The 16,071-nt window shown below is 42.2% G+C and overlaps 1 protein-coding gene across 2 annotated transcripts in view; it reads left to right on the top strand.

Annotated features, from left to right (window-relative positions):
• Positions 1-16,071, top strand: part of SUFU (SUFU negative regulator of hedgehog signaling) — an 88,515-nt gene that overhangs the window by 16,956 nt on the left and 55,488 nt on the right. For both annotated transcript variants that reach the window (XM_038140358.1, XM_038140360.1), the window contains exon 3: positions 6,911-7,047. In XM_038140358.1, coding sequence (XP_037996286.1) covers positions 6,911-7,047 — 137 coding nt within the window. The remainder of the gene's footprint in view (positions 1-6,910; positions 7,048-16,071) is intronic.

The raw sequence follows: 16,071 nt of genomic DNA on the forward strand, positions 1-16,071 counted from the left end.
TGTTTTAGTCATTTCCCGTGTTCTGTGTTTGTCCATGCTGTGCAGAATGTGGAGTTAATTTCCCAGCTTTTGTGACCTTGATAGATGGAGCATAATAGCATTTCCTATATGATGAGTGTGTCACATTACTCTTTGAAGCAGGGAACTATCATTATTTACATCTGATAATCAAATCCCTAAGTAACTTGTTGAGGAGGATGAGAAGTTTGTAGCAGACAGGAGGTTCAAACTTAGGTTACCTGGATGCTGTTTGTCAGAGTATTCTGAAGTTTCCTGTTAATAATGAGGCAGATTGATCCCTTTGGCACTGATAGGGTCTTTGCAGCCTTTTGCCCTTAATCTGTAAGCACTTATCCCTACAGGTGTGACTGTATGTTGGCACTCTCCAGAACGAGACAGTGATGCTTCCAAGCCTCTAGAGCTCAAGGGGATTAACCTCCAGCAGCTAAGCATGATCCTCTCCTTCTTCCATATGCTACTGCTTTTATGGCATGGACAGCAAAGCCTCCAAGAAACAACCCCTAGATTGCCTTAATTTGCAGCCCAGCACATTTAGGTGACCAGAAAACTAATGGTGGTTTACTTTAACACACTAGGCTGGAGATAGCACAGTTCAGGAGCTGTTCTGTAGGTGGTTGGGCAGGAGCTGAGTATAGGAACCACTTCTGTCAAAATGAGTTTAACTCAAATGTTTGTGAATTATTAGCTATGGGTCCTGCAAGTGCAGTTCTGGGTACAGAGTATCAGTAGCAGAAGTTCATACCTGTGTCCTTGGCCATGATGATTTGTAGGATCACTTGGATTGGAAGGGACCTCCAAAGTTTCCAGCTGATGCTTTCTCAGAGGGCTTAGTTCCCTGGATCGCATCCCTAGATCCGATTCCAGAGTTTGATCACTATCTAATGACACTATATAAAACAGTTGTGCCTGCAGAATTGCGAATAAGGTTGACTTGACTCTGTAGGTTTAGAGGAAAAAACAATTTATCTGTTATATCAACATTTGTTATTTACAGAGACAATTTTGTAAAAACAAAATCTAAACTGTGAGTCTCCAGGTTTCAGGGACAAGATTGTAACTGGCTGAGTTTTAAAGAAGCTGAATAGTAAAATCTGTGAAATCAGTGTTGTGTATGTGTGAGTGAAACTGTACCTTGTCTCCTCTTCCCCCTCTGCCCTGTCACAACTCTTCCCTCATTGAATGGTAGCTCAGTGAAACACAATTCTGTTTTCATACTGACCAGCACAAATCAATTCACAAATTTTTACTCAGCTCTATCTCAGTATAAGCTTTCTAAGTGGATCCTACATGAGTATTTCAGAAAGCTGAGAAACTCCTCCAAATAACTGCAGAGTGAGTGCTCTGCATCTGTTTGGATTTAGATGTTGGAATAAATCTCTAAAAACAATTTAACTTTCTAGAAGAGTTTTCCATTTGGTTGATGGCTTACACATTTGATATGATGTACTGCAAGAGCAAGCTCTAAGCAGCAGCTGCCACAGACTGATATCTCTGAGCACTGTGTCACTCGCTTTCCAACCAATTTTACATGAACAAAAATCTTTGAGCATGTGTTCGTTTTATGTTTATATTTGCCCTGCTTATGCTTTAAGTTGTTTTTTTAAAATCAAGCTACAAAGGAGTCCAGTAAGATTGTGTGTGTAAGTTTGGGGCGGCAGGAGCTCATGGAATTTCCTGCTAAGCACTCTGAAGAGATAACCATCTGACATCCAGATAACCACCGATTGCTTCTCTCAAACGTTTGTATGTGAATTAATACTTTTTTAACTGTTAGGAGACAGTCCAGGAGAATATGTGAGTAAGCAGGTTGGTTTTGACTGAAATTACTCTTCTGGGTACTTTTTAAGCATTTTATGTAAAGGGGTTGCTGTGCCTATTTTCTTATGGAGTTGCTTCACAGGAACGTCCCAGCATGCTGTTGGGGTTCTCAGATGAGAGTTTTATACTGTTTGACAGCTGCATTAAAAACAGCCACTTCCTGTTAGGCAAGATGCTGGAAGCACTAGGTAGAGTCCTTTTTTTTTTTTCCCTCTTTTTTTTCTTTTTCCCTTAAGCTCTGGAATCTGAGGGTCATTTGCTTACGGTGGGTAGAAATTACACAATGCACCTAGAGCTTGAATTCAGAAGACTGACTTGCCTTGTTTAAGGCACATCAGCTCTTGTCTGATGTCCTTCCTAGGAGATAGAGACACTGAAGTGTTTAGCTCAGTGGCTGCTGAAGTCTTCTCCTTTGATTTTGGACAGGAGACCACCCTTTGTGTTGCTTGTTAGCGGGCAGTAAAAGGGAAATGATTCCAGGTGATTCAAGTGATTCTCAGGGAGGACCTGTGAGGTCAGTCACTGGGTACTTTTTGGGACGGGTATTAGCTCTGCAGCCTTAAAACTGTTGAAGGTTGGACGCCCAAGTGCTTTGGTCTCATCAGGCAGAGTGGTGGATACTGCCTGTCACCTTGGTTTGACCATCTCCTCAAACTTCAAAAAGATCCTGAGATGCTGATCTGGAGTACTGAAAGCTATGGATTGGCAATTCTTCTGTTTGAGGATTTTTTGGTGGGTGGGGATTATGGGTACAATTAAAATTGGTACGGATACAAATAACAGCAGCTCTTTCTGATGTCAGATGCAGAGATGTAGTGATGCTGTATTTCTGCAGCCATCAAAATAGTATCAGAGTAGTTCACAGCAGCAGAACAGGTAACTGTCTTTGTAGAAGATGTGGAAAGATGCAATTAAGAAGTTTAATTAAAAGACGTCTTAAGTGGTTTCACAAAAGTAGTGTTGAAGCAGCTGAAAACTGAGTCTGAGACAAGTTATTCCAGAGTGCTGTGACCTTGCTTCCCAGAAGAGAGTCGGTTATCTCTCTGAAGCTGTTGGGAGTGCAGCTGTGACTTCTGAAAGTGCAGTCCTAACTATACCCAAACAGCCTGAAAGGGCTTTCTTGTTGTTCTCAGGCTGAAATAATCATAGTGATTTCCCTATGTAAACTCCCGTTTCCAGGGATTGGTTCACCTAATATATTTATATGCACATACTCTTAAACTCTCAAAAAAATAAACACCTAGTACACTCTGCTCCTTGTACAGAGCTGTGTAGCTTTCAAAAGCAGAATTGCAGGAATACTGCCATTTGCACTGCAGTGAAGCAAACCTTTCCTTCTTCTTTGCAAAAGTGAGAATGAAAATGCTTTGGCATATAGCTTTGATTTAAACTGAAAAGCCTCTGGTTTTCAGAGCTGCTTTTAAGGCAAAGGGCTACTTTGGCTTTTGATCCTCTTAAGCTGGGTTATTTGATGTGAAAAACATCCTGGGTACTCTGCTGCAGAGGGGAGCAGCTTTTCAGTTCTCTGTGTGTGGCTTCAGAAGAGGGCCTGGCAGAGCGTGGGGTGGTGGGGGGCTCAGGGGGGCCTGGTTGCACAGCTCTGTAAATAAAGGGGCCTCTTATTTCTTTGGATTCTTTTGCTGGAACTAAATATCATGATCGGTGGAACTCTTACCTCATTAAAGGAACAAGCCAGGCTCCTCCAGCGTATGCGCAGTGCTGCAGTGTGGTTTGTTCTGAGCTGATTTGCTGAACAGATAACGGGAGTTTTAACCTAAGAATGGCATGTAGTGTATGACCTTGGCTTTTGAAAGGTTTATTTTTGTTCTTTTGACAAAATAAGGTTTTAATATTAAATATGGGGTTGGATTTAACTTGGCAGATACCAGAGCCTTCTATTACTGCTGTAGTCATAATATTAAACTATCTGATGTGTGCCAGTGAGCATGCAGCAAGCCAAGAATTTCTCCATCAGTGTTTATTTTTCTGAAAACTTACCCAGTTGCTTTGCAGTTGGGTTGGCTAAAAAGGTAATGTGTCCTTGTGTTGGAGGGAGCAAAGCAGTGGTGGGCACAATACAGTCCATGCAGACTCTTTATACTTAGCATCTTTGGTTTTGGGGCAAAACAGGGGTTCCCCCCCCCCCCCCCCCCCCCCACCTTCATGTTTTAGAAGTGTTTAGAAGAAACTTTGACTCAAAACTCCAGGGTTCACCAGAACCAAGGCATAAAAAAAACTATGTGAAATATTCAGATCTGTTAGTACAGAAATTTAATGCTGTACTGCAGCTTTCAGCTTGTGTAGCCAGGGCCATGCATGGATACTAAATACTAATTCTGAGGCTTTCTCCCTGCACGTGTTCCATGTCAGATCATCATCTTACTGTAAAGCTGAGGTGCTTTTGCACTGCTGTGCTGCAAGAATTTGACTGAAGAAATGACCAGTAAAGCACTTCAGTGCTGAGAGGCTGAACTAAGCCCTTGTTCTAAATTGGCTGTAGTTTGAATGGGTTACCTTCAGATTTAAACCACTACCACCCTCCCCCCCAGAAAAAAACAAAACAAAAACCCCCACTAAAACCCAAAACAAACAAACAAATCCAAAGGGGAAAAGCAAACAAACAAAAAAAAACACAACAAAAATATCAAACCAACCTAACCATGACCAGAAAAACCTACACCAAACCTATAATCTCATTCCTCACTTCCCTAGCTCTCAGAGAAACCAGCCCCAAGTAGTGCCAGAATCTAGTTTCTGTAGATCAAAGGCTGTAGTCAAAGTGTGTTGCTTCTGCAGCTGGCACAAGAGTTGTGTCAGGCTGACCTGCTGGGAATGCTTTCCACTGGAAAGGGAGCAGGTTGGTGCAGGTACAGGTAGCAGAGAATGTGGGGAGGTCCATGGAAGAGGTCATGGCTTCCATGTGCTTTAGAAAGATTTCTTCCATCTGTGTATTGTAACCCGTCCACCCAGGTTGTTTCTTTTATGTGGAAATGGGGCTTGTTTGGTCTTTCTGTTCTGGAAGTATTCTTAGGGTTTTTAGCTTGTTCATTGACTGTGGCTGGATGAAGGTGATTGATTTTTCTAGAAATTTTCTGGAAGTTTGGGGGAAATTTGGAACTTACAGGAAGAAGCACAAGTTTGAAAATCTGCAAGCCTGTAAGGTGTGGTGGGTTTTTTCCCAGCTTCTTGACATCCTCCTAAGATAATGCTTAAGCAGTTGAGACATTCTCTAAAAGGAGGAGACTGCCATGAGGACCAAGTGTTTCCACATGAGGAGTATCTCTGTCCTTGTGAGAGATGACAAGCCATTTGTTCTTTCTTCCATTGGCACATGTATCTGGAGATCTTGGGTTTCTAACTGGGAAAAATCATTTCCCATGCTCTTTGCCTTTCCACTAGCAGAGTGATGCATCCTTATCACAAATTTTGAAGCTGGGGCCAGTGTGAGCACTTGTAGTAAAAAGGATATCTGTAAGAGAAGCCAAGCTGCATAACTTGGCTATTGGATACTTCTCTGTGGTTTTCCTATAGCGAGGGTCAGAAGCATACTGGAAGGTTGTAGGTCTGTGTAGCTCCTGAAGCTCATGTCTGCCTCCATTCTCAGGTACATCCCCCAAACCTCATCTAGGAGCTCTGATCCTGCATTATGGTCCATTGTTCAATTAAAGAAATTCCGTGGCATCTGTTGAGACTACGTTGAACTTAGGTTCATATACAAGACTTTTATTAAGAATAAAAGCAAAACCTTTGGCAAAAATACTAATAAAATTACTATGCTAGTTACATCCTGAATATTAATATTTCTTTCTATGAAAGACCTGTCTAAATTAAGCATGAAGTATTTCCAAAGTAATCACAAGTATTCAAAGCCACATATGTCACAATTTCCTCAAAACCAGATTACCAAGCTAAAATTAAACAGATCAAAGACTTTCACTTTATTGACTGTTACCTCAGAACAGCTGCACAGTGCAGGTGAATTACATGTTTTTAAATTTTCCCTGTATTTTCACCAACTTGTGACCATTAACTATTCAAAAATATTTAAAGTCTAATCTTTAGATACAAATCTCTTAGATGCAAATAAAATTCATCTAAGATTTAACTGTTAATTTGAGAATATAAGCATTGTATGCTGCTGTATTTTCTGAATGTTCTTTGGAAGATATGTCTTGAATCTTTGGGGATTTTTAAAATATCTTATAAGGGAAGTAGCTTAATCCTTGTTTCCTTACTTCTTTTTTTTTTTAATTTAGTAATTCTCTGTTTAAGAGTCACACTACCATATAAACAAATCCATTTAAGTAACGTTGCCTGTCAGCTTTACTGCTTTGTGACTGCTGGTGTGTTGTGACCAGTAATGGTCTCCTAAATACAAGTGTTGCTTTAGATTTGATGGATACTCATCAAACACTTCTGTTATTCAGTAATTTTCATGTGGATCAATGTAAAGCATGTGTGGTCTTCTTTAAACAGTTATTTTTGGGAAGCAGAGATCCAAGAGGTTAAAAAAAGAAGCCCACTGAACTCTTGCTCATTTCATAGAAGTAAAGCTATGTTGTTTCAGAACATGCCTTGAAAAGAGGAAATTCAATGGGCAGCCATCTTACTTTCCAAAAAAATTTAGCTGTGAAACATCAGCTCGAAGGCTTTTTGTTAACTTTGATCTTTCTTAAAACTGACCCATTCATAATGTGTTTCAGTTTCTGGTTTATGCTTTTTCCTGGAATCAGTTCTTGAAAATTATCCACTTTGAAGCACTTTTATTTCTCCCTTTAAGAAATATTTCTTTTTTCCTTTACTAACTGATATGTGAAACTAATAAAACACTATAGGGATGCTGGTTGTCCAAGATACAACTTTGCCTTTGTGAGGCTGCCACTGTATCACTCAGTTAGGTAGGTCTGCAGGTGTGGTTACAGAACACAGGATCCACTGCACATCCAGATTCCCCTCCCTGGATGCCTGGTTCTATGAGGAGAACACTCCTCCTTTTTCCATGGTCCTAATCTTAAATCCTGCTCTGGTCACAAGAAATGTGTCATGATTTCTTATTTTTCGTTCCCTCCAGGTTTACAGGAACAGATGGACCGAGTGGTTTCGGGTTTGAGCTGACATTCCGACTGAAGAGAGAGACGGGGGAGTCGGCACCACCCACCTGGCCAGCAGAGCTGATGCAAGGCTTGGCCCGATACGTCTTCCAGTCAGGTACCACAGGGTTAACACACGGCCTCGCTTTTTCCTGCTCTGCTTCTGAAGGGCCACGCTGTGTCACAGGGTGTGACACTTGTCTCATCAGCACCCAGTCAGGTCGTGGGAATTGTCTTTGTGTGGGAACCCAAAAGAGTGTGCTCCTTCCTCCAGGCCGGCCTGCAGGGACAAAACCAATTGTTGTTCAGGTTACTGCAAATCCTGAGTATTGGAGAGCTGAAGTTACACAGCAGTCAGTAACTATAGGAAGTCTGTCCAGTGACTCTTTCCTGCATAGTTGGGTTCACAGGATCGCAGAATCACCGAATGAACTAGGTTGGAAAAGACCTTTGAGATCAAGTCCAGCCTATGACCTAACACCTCCTCATTACCTAAACCATGGCACTGAGTGCCATGTCCAGTATCTTCTCTCAGCAAGAAAAACACATTTGCTTACCGTGAATGGCTGAGGAGCAGCCATCTGATAAGGTCTCACTTCTCAGCAGGACTTCCAAAAACATTGGAGCTCCATCACAGGCAAATCCCTTCCAGTGGTCCTCCAGCCAAGCAGTAGCAATGCATATGAACATGGTGTTGTTGAGATGTGGAAATGTAAAAGCTGTAAGGAATGCTAAGGCTGGGAGGGCCAAGGAATTAACACTCTGAATCATTACTGCTGGTGGAGAATTGCCAGAAAACTGAGAACCAGGGTACCTACAAACCATCCTCTTGCACTGTTCTTTCATCGTTTCATTTACTTCAGTAGATTGAATGTTATTTTTAGTGCCAGCACATGAAAACCTGTGGAATGACTGATGGCTAATGTACTTGAAAGGCACTTTCCAGCATCACAGGGTCTGAATGAAAATATTTAAAGAACTATTTTAACCTAATTCGAGGTCCTTTACACATAAAGTACCTTCTAAATTGATGATTATTGAATTTGTATCATTTGGTACCTGCTGAACTAGTTCACAAATTGCTCAGTAATTTCTGATTCTGCTGATAGTTTTCAGACAGCTGGCTGACTCTCAAAGGGAAAAGGTCTGGCTAAGAACAGGTTTGTTCTGCTAACCTCTATAACAAATCTGAGGAAGTCCCAAACTTGTGGGTATTTTTCTAAATATTGGTGGACATAGTTCAGTGCCAGCCCAGATTATTGCTTGTCTTTTTGTAACCTTTGCTGTGTAGCGGTCGTCCCCAGTTACCATCCAAAATTTGTCTCACCGTTCTATCTTGATTTTTGCAACTGTTAAGCATCTAAATCTGTGAGACTGTCATTTTTTACATTGTTTAAGATTTCCATCCTGCCTAAGTTTTATTCCACAGCAGCTTTTTGGTACTGACCATGCAGTGATGAATTCATGCATTTTCTGTGCAACGATTGCAGGATCTGAAGAAAACATCTGAATCTAAAGTCACCCTCTTAGATACAAAGTAATGTATGTGTTATGTGTACACTTATACTAAATATCCTACATCCCCTTTGAAACATTTTAAATTTCCTAGTCCAGGCTAGTTCTCACAGCAGTTTCTTGTTGGTCACTGTCTTTTCATGGGTGAGGTCTGCAGAGTGAAATGGGATTTGGAAGGGTACTTCAGGGCAAACTTCTTGGTGACCTAGGTCACCGGGGCAGCGACTTCCCTTGTTTGGTTCCTGCAAAAGTGCAGTCCCATCTTTTTGACCTCAAAGCCATAGAACTGTTCTTAGAATGAAAAGAGTGGTTGTGCCCATGCTTATCAATCTGGCATGAACAATCCTCCAGTGTTATCTTCTGCTTATCCGTGCTGGTTTTTACTTTATATCCACCATGACTCTTTAAAGGCACACTGAAACTCATCCATGCTGATGGATTCTAGCCTCTGGGCTAGTTTAGTTTTCAGTTTGCCTTATGAAAAACAACAGTGTATGAATCATAAATTGAATTCTTTCTTTGACTATGTAATTGGGTGTGAGCCAATACCATGCTTATCATACAATGGGCTAACCACATGCTGGGTTACTTTAGGAAAAGCATGAGCAGCAGATAGAGAGAAGTTATTACCTCTTTGGCATGGCACTGGGAAGAGCTTGCTTAAAATATTGTGTCTTGTTTTGGGCCTTTAAGAGATACTGAAAAACTGGAGAGTGTTCAAGGTGGTCAGGGTTCTAGGGCATGTGAGCTGTGAGGAGAGCTGGAGGGAGCAGGGCCAGCTTAGCCTGGGAAAAGAATGTTCAGGGTGATCTAATTGGAGCCTACAGCTGTAGGGAGGGTAGTTACAAGATTGTGGGGTCAAGCCCTAGATAGTACATCAAAGGGCTACAGCTTTGAATTGCAGTATGGGAGGCCCTGGAAAAGCTTCAAGGAAAACTTGCTCACAAGAAGAGTGGCAAAGGACAGGGAATGGTTTATAAGAGAGGTGCTGGAACACCATTCCTGGAAAGGGTCAGGACTTAGCTCAACAAAGCTAAGTTGGTCCTGATCTAGCACTGGGGATGGCTCCACTTCAAATAGGGAGGCTGGACAAGAGACCTGCAAAGGCCCCTTAAAATATTACAGAAGTGTTGGATTTTGGGCATTTTTTCCTATGCTGCTTTATGCTCTTCAGCAAGCAGCTGTGTGTTGTCACTGACTGTTACCAACCATTCCTTGCATTGTATAAAACAAATCTGTATGCTGTTGCAACGAGTGTAAAAGCTCTAGTTTTATTTCAGTACAAATTTGATTATCACATGTCTCTTTTAGAAAGAATTTTCTCAGGCTAAAATCATCTGGTTAATAATAGACATCACATTAATTCACATTAATCCTGACAAGATGATGCATTTAAAAGTAAGACTTGTAATGGGGCCTATTTTATTAAGTTTCTTCTTGATCTTTCAGGGCAATGCCAGTTGACCACAGCTAGATGCAGTAATTTTCTAATTTAGTCAAAGATCTCTCACTCACTCCATTGCTCTGCAGAGTCTCCAGTACTTCTGCTACATCTGACGTGTGCTGCCTTATTTTGTTGTATTCCCTTGAGCTGTCTTGTCTCAGAATGGCAGTGTCCAGAGCAGTTCTCCCTTATGTCACTCCTGGGTAATCAGGCACCCAGACCTCAGCAGTGTTACTTTCTTTTCTGCCTGGTAGAGTTTTCCCCAGTTTGACATTCTCACTCTGCAGAGCCAAGTGAGCTTCTGCCATTGTTTTTTCTTGTTTTTTTTTACAGGACTTCTCTATTCAGATGTTGAAACTTTAAAACTGTGAAGTATCTGAAGGGTTGGTTCTTGTGAAGCCCATTGGGCATGAAGCAGGCTGTGGCATGACAGCATTGTTTTAAATGATGAAAGGTTTCTTTTTGTTCAAGTTCTTTCTGACTGTAGTGCTTAGAGCATTTGTCAAATGAAATTCTGCTAAGTGTTGTTCAACTCTGGTGCGTGTACTTTAATGTCGTCCTCTTCAGTTGTTTAAAAAATATATAAAACTGTGGTGTCTCTCTAATACTCCGAAGTAGCCTTAAAAACATTTGATGAACCGAAACAACTGAAGTAAAACATAGGAATCCACTTTGAACAAGAAACAAGAAAAAGAATAAAATCGGCACAAACTTTTTTGGATAGGCTCCAAGCACTTTCACATGTCACAAAATTGTTTACTCTGAAAGCTGTACTAAGAGCTGAATTCTTATCTCTTGATAAAAGCCAACTTTTTAGTTATCATAGAGGTGTGCTGCTGAGTCCAGCTGAAGCTGGGGGAGAGTAAGCTGTAGTCATACTCCTGCTGAGCCTGAGCATTTTCAGGTGGTGACGACTGAGTTGAATATTCACCTAGCAGCTACTGCTGTCCTAAATATTATTCCTGTGTATTGCAATTGCAAATTGCAATTGCAAAAATTGCAAGTGATGTATTTTTCTAACAAATGCTTCTAGGCAAATGAATGTTGCATTCCTTTGTTTGTCTCTCTCCTGCACTGTGGCAGTGCTTTAAAAAAGCGATCTTCTGCATTGAATTTCAGACGTCTTTCAGCCTTGGCTTCTCTGTTCACTGTAACAAGCGCTCGGTGCTTTTGATTAAAGGGCAGTACTTACCCTCCTTCAACAACACCAAGCTTTCAAGTCTCAAAAAGTTTTATTTGTGGCTTTATCTGTTCTTAATTTTATCACTGTTTGACCATGACCACAAATTCCTATTCTGTTAGTTTTAAAAAATCCCCAAACCTTCAAACCTTGAAAATGAAACTTTGCACAATTCCGTGACCTGAGCTTGTCATGGTTCATGGGTGTACTGCAAATATCTCATGGTAGAACAAATTTATACTTCAATTCAAATGAAAAGGAGGAAACACTCTTCCTACAGAAAGCTTATCCAGAGCTTACTACAATTGTTAACTCTTTATGTACTGCAGTATTAGGACCCTTAATCACTACAGAGGGACTATGGTTTGTGTTTTCCTGAAATTAAAGTCTGCATTTTTTTTCTCTCTAGGATAAATTTATGTTGTTTTCAAGGGTCTGTCTGATGTGATGAAGGCAATATATTGATGTAGCATGGGAAACAAGTACATGTGTGTATTGAGCTCTTGCTGCTTCCGTGTTTTTAGCCTGAAAGAAAACAGCTGCAGCTGTCAGGTACAGGTTTGGAGAAATAGTAATGAAAACTCATCATGCTTAGAGCCTGAAGATAATGATGTGGCTTATGTCATGGTTATATTCTCCACAATGCACAAGCTGTAGTGGGGAATGAGCCCAAAGTATGAAGAGCATGTCCATGAATTAGAAGCTTGCAGATTGGCTGAGCTTGATGGCATTTACCCCAGAACATATCAGCATGAGCAGGCTGAGTCCCTGCTGGTTTAGGAGAGACAGGTAGCACCACAGGAGACTGGAAAACTGGCAAATGCTGTTTTTCACATCCCATTAAAAAAAAAAAAAACTGTATCAAAACCAAAACAAACTCCCAAAACAAAACCAAAAAAAAAACCAAACAAAAAAACCAAGAAAAACACAAAACAAACAAAAAACCAAAACAAACAAAAAACCAAAACAAACAAAAAACAAAAAAAACCACCCCAAAAAAAGTTTCTAATTGGTCAATCAGATTTCAGGTCTTAAGAAACTGCTAAGAGAAACAAACCATCCAGAAGGCATCCACAGAATAATGGATGTTCCAGCATGGATTTATCAACAATAAATCAGAAGAAAGTAAGTTACAGGTACCATAGGAAGCAGTGAATGTTGGTTACCTTGATACTACTGAGTCTTTTTACATTGTCCCAACAAGTGTGAATGAGCTGAGGAAATGAGATCTTGGTAAAAGGTAAAGAAGAGGGCTGCCTGTCCTCTGTCATGATTCAAGTCCATGGGCCAACTTCCCAAAGTCTCCCCTGGAAAGGAGGATGGTTCTGCTGCATGGAAGTGCCCAAGGCAGCACAGCTGCACAAGCCTTTGGCAGCCAGGCTGAAAAGCACGCCCAAAATGAGATACATGTAGCCTTCCTTAGTAATTTCTGACATGTCTTTCATCAGGTAGAAATTATTTTATGACAGCTTGTCTCTAGTTTAAAGAAGGACACACACAATTCCTGCCATGTGCATGATGTCCCAGTACACCAGTTTGAGGCCACTATGCCATCTCTCTCTGCTGCAGTTTCACCTTTGGTTAAACAAGGGATTGATTATGGAAGTTGTAAAGGCTGCAGATGTAGATGCACTCTTCTAATTCAGCAGTTTTCACCTGCATCAAGTTAGTTTAGTCTGAGTCGTGGAGGTTCTTTGTGTTTGACAGGCACTATAACTCTTACACTGAAAGTGGAGCACAGTGGGATTAGGGGATCTGATGGGGGTCACAGACCTGCAGCCATTAGCCAGCAGGTACCTTGGCACCTGCTGTCCTGCCATAACCCCCAGGCCTCGCCTTCACATCTCCTGGGGTCCAGAGAGCTTCAGAGTAGCAGCCTCAGTGACTCTTTGCTTGCCAACATGTTTTCAAACATTCTTGACACAGGCCAATTTCTGTGTGTAAAAAGGAAAAAAACAAAACAAGCAACCAAACTCTAAACCTAAAACAAACTCCTTCCTTCCTTGAATACAAATGAAGCTTCTCTGGTTTGTTTGTAAAGCTGTTTATTTCTTCCCAGGAGGATGACTAAAGCCAAATAAAATGTGCCAGTAATTCATACACATTTTTCACTGACTGTACCCTTATCTTTTTCTTCCCAACCCCAGGCCGATTTATTATTCTCTTCTGGTTGCTATGGCTCTGGAAAATATATATTTTTTTCTATCATCTGTTTATAATATTGACCCGTTTCCAGCGTAGAGCTGGCCTGTCTCCTCTCTAGTATTCCAGGCTTTTAGATTAAAATTGTATGGAGATTAACTGTGTTTTTTAGCTCTACAAAAAAGTATAAATCAACATCAATTTCAATTCAACAGAACCTGTTATGCAGTGAACTCTGCTGTGTGAATTCTGAAATTGTAGCACAGTAAATTGCTGTAGGTGAACAGGACACTCAACCAAGTGTGCAGGGGCTGCGTGCCTTCATTCTGCAAAGGGGCATGGAAACATTAAGTCACTGGTTCCAATTTAACCCAAGTTTGTCATGGCCAAAAGCTCTCATCATCTGATAGTTATTCAGCGGTCCATGAGAAATTGGTTGGGTTTTAGCCTAATTCCTCTTAGATGTTTCCTATAAAACAAGCAGTTCTGTGAGCAGCAGCTCAGATCGAGCCTGGGCCTTTGCACTTTTGTGCAGTGTCCTGCACTGCTGCAATAAATCCCCTTCTCCCCATACTGCTGCCTTTGAGCTCAGCTCCCCAGTATTTCCCATCCCTCCCCCCATCTCCTAAGCCAGCCTTGTCACATCCCTAGCTTCCAGCTGGGACATACGTGCTGTGAGTGGTACCAAATGATGTGCTGGCTGACAAAACAAACCGGTTGCTGGCGTGCAGAGTGGTTGGCTGATGAGCTGGGCACGACAGGCAGCTGTCAAGCTCGTGCTTTGGTCCCTAACCTGTAGCTGGCTTCCTCTGGAGCTGGATGGCATTGCTGGTGTTGTTGGCAACAGAATTTACAGATGTAACTCTTGTAAATTGTCATTAAATGCATTGCAGCAAAGTGCTGGCTGCAGATAGACCTGGCCCTTTTTACTCCCCGTTGTAGATTTGGGCTCCCTTAGTTAAATTAATGCAGGTCCCCTCTGCAGGCTTGCAAAGCTTAATATTATGTCAGTTTGTATGATTGTAATTTTTGGGACTTCCAGAGCCTGATCCTTTTATCCTCACTTGTGAGGCAGGGATAGACCCAGCTCTCTTTTTTGGGTGGCTGCAGAGGCACAGACTTGCCAGTCCTTGGAAAGCAGCTTTGCAGTGGCCTTGGCCATGGCTGAGGTTTCCCTGGCTGTGAACTAGCACGCAGCTGGTGGCCTGTCCTTCCTCTCTTGATCAGAGTGGTGTCAGGTGTGAGCGGTAAACTGGGAGAGGGCATGGAGCAGGGACACGGCTGCGAATGCCACCACGTGTGTGGTGTGCCTGTCCTTCCTGGCAGCACAAATAGAGTTGCATGGCCTTAGATTTTGTGTGACTACATTGACTTCTCTTCCTGTTTCCAGCAGGAAAGGTGTTGCCCCTTTACAATGCTGGAGGCACCCCAGTGCCAGACTCAGCCCTGCCTTGGAGCACTGTCTCTTCATCAGATGGGATAAGCTGGCCATTATTTTTGCTGATTTGTTATGGGTTTAGTGAGCAGCATCTTTCTGGCCTTTGTTTGTGACTTGCTGGGACCTTGGGCAACACTAGAGAATCTCTTCCTTGTACACTTAATTCAGCTGCATTATAGAAAAGCCCCTGCAGCCCTTTGGCCAGGTTTGAGACGTGCAGGATGATTTCCCAGGAACATGAGAGGAAGGGACCAGCACCACTGCTGAGTGACATTGGCTTCTGCTTCATTAGCATGGGTGCTCTGAATCAGGGCTGGGCGTGAGGCTCCTCCCGGTCAGAAGTGCAGCAGTAGGAAAGCATGACTGGAACCCCAGGAGTTTCCAAGGACACCTGCACTCTCATTTTACTTGGAAGATAAAGTCTATGTCTTATGTTATCATTAAGCTAGGTATATAATATAAATTAAAGCATTTTCTTCTCTACCTCTCTAATCTCCCACCATTTGGGCTTTTTTCCTCTCCTGCGGTTTGTCTGGATTTATGATTATTTCCTGTGTCTTGCTGTGGAAGCCACTGTTGTCTCTCCAACTTTTAGTTCTTGGCTGGGAACAGGTCTCTGACCTTCTCCAGCCCCAAAGGATAGGTTCACACTAAGGCACGGAGAGACTTTGCCAGGAGCAAAGGCACAGAAAGCCTTTGTTGCTTATAAAAGACTTTGTTGAAATAGAAGGAAAGCTGTCTTCCCCTAGACTGCTTTACTGATTACATAGTATTTCCAGGCAGTAAGTGAGGGATCTCAGTGCTGCCTGAAAGAGAAGGCTTGTTTGTAGCTGCTACTGCAATTTAGATAAAGTAGGTTTAGGCCCAGTTTGAGTTGGCGAGATTTCAACTGATGCTGTCCCTTTTAATTCTGTCAACTCATGTCCTGTTCCTGCCTGGGAACTGAACTTGGCTTGTTGTTTTTCAGCTGTTCAGTACAGTTCATTCAGTTGGTTTATTAAAAAAAAAAGAAAAGGGGTGGGAATTTGTCTTCTCTCTGTGTTTTACATCAGTCCATGTGCCCTGATGCTGCTCCCAAAGGGTCAGGGCTGGACAGAGCACCAAGACCTGCAACTTTGATACATGGTTATACTTAGAAATGCACAAGTTATTTTAGCTTTCATATTGCAAGTGGGCTGCTATTGGGAGAGGGAGGGAAGAGGCTGGTACAGAGACCTGGAGGAAGCTGTGTGATGCATCTCTGTGCAGGGCTGCTGCAGCAGCCCAAGTGGCAGAGGGACGGCCAGCAGGCCCCACGCCCAGGGACGCCTGGACGCTGGCCCCGAGCAGGTGTTTATCCAGAGTGGCTGCAGCTCAAGATCAGGACTGTTTTCTGCCCAAAGTGGAGGACAGCCAAGCTCTCTGCAGGAAGCCTTTTTTTCCA

Source organism: Motacilla alba, chromosome 6, assembly GCF_015832195.1.
Source record: "Motacilla alba alba isolate MOTALB_02 chromosome 6, Motacilla_alba_V1.0_pri, whole genome shotgun sequence".
Lineage (NCBI taxonomy): Eukaryota > Metazoa > Chordata > Aves > Passeriformes > Motacillidae > Motacilla > Motacilla alba.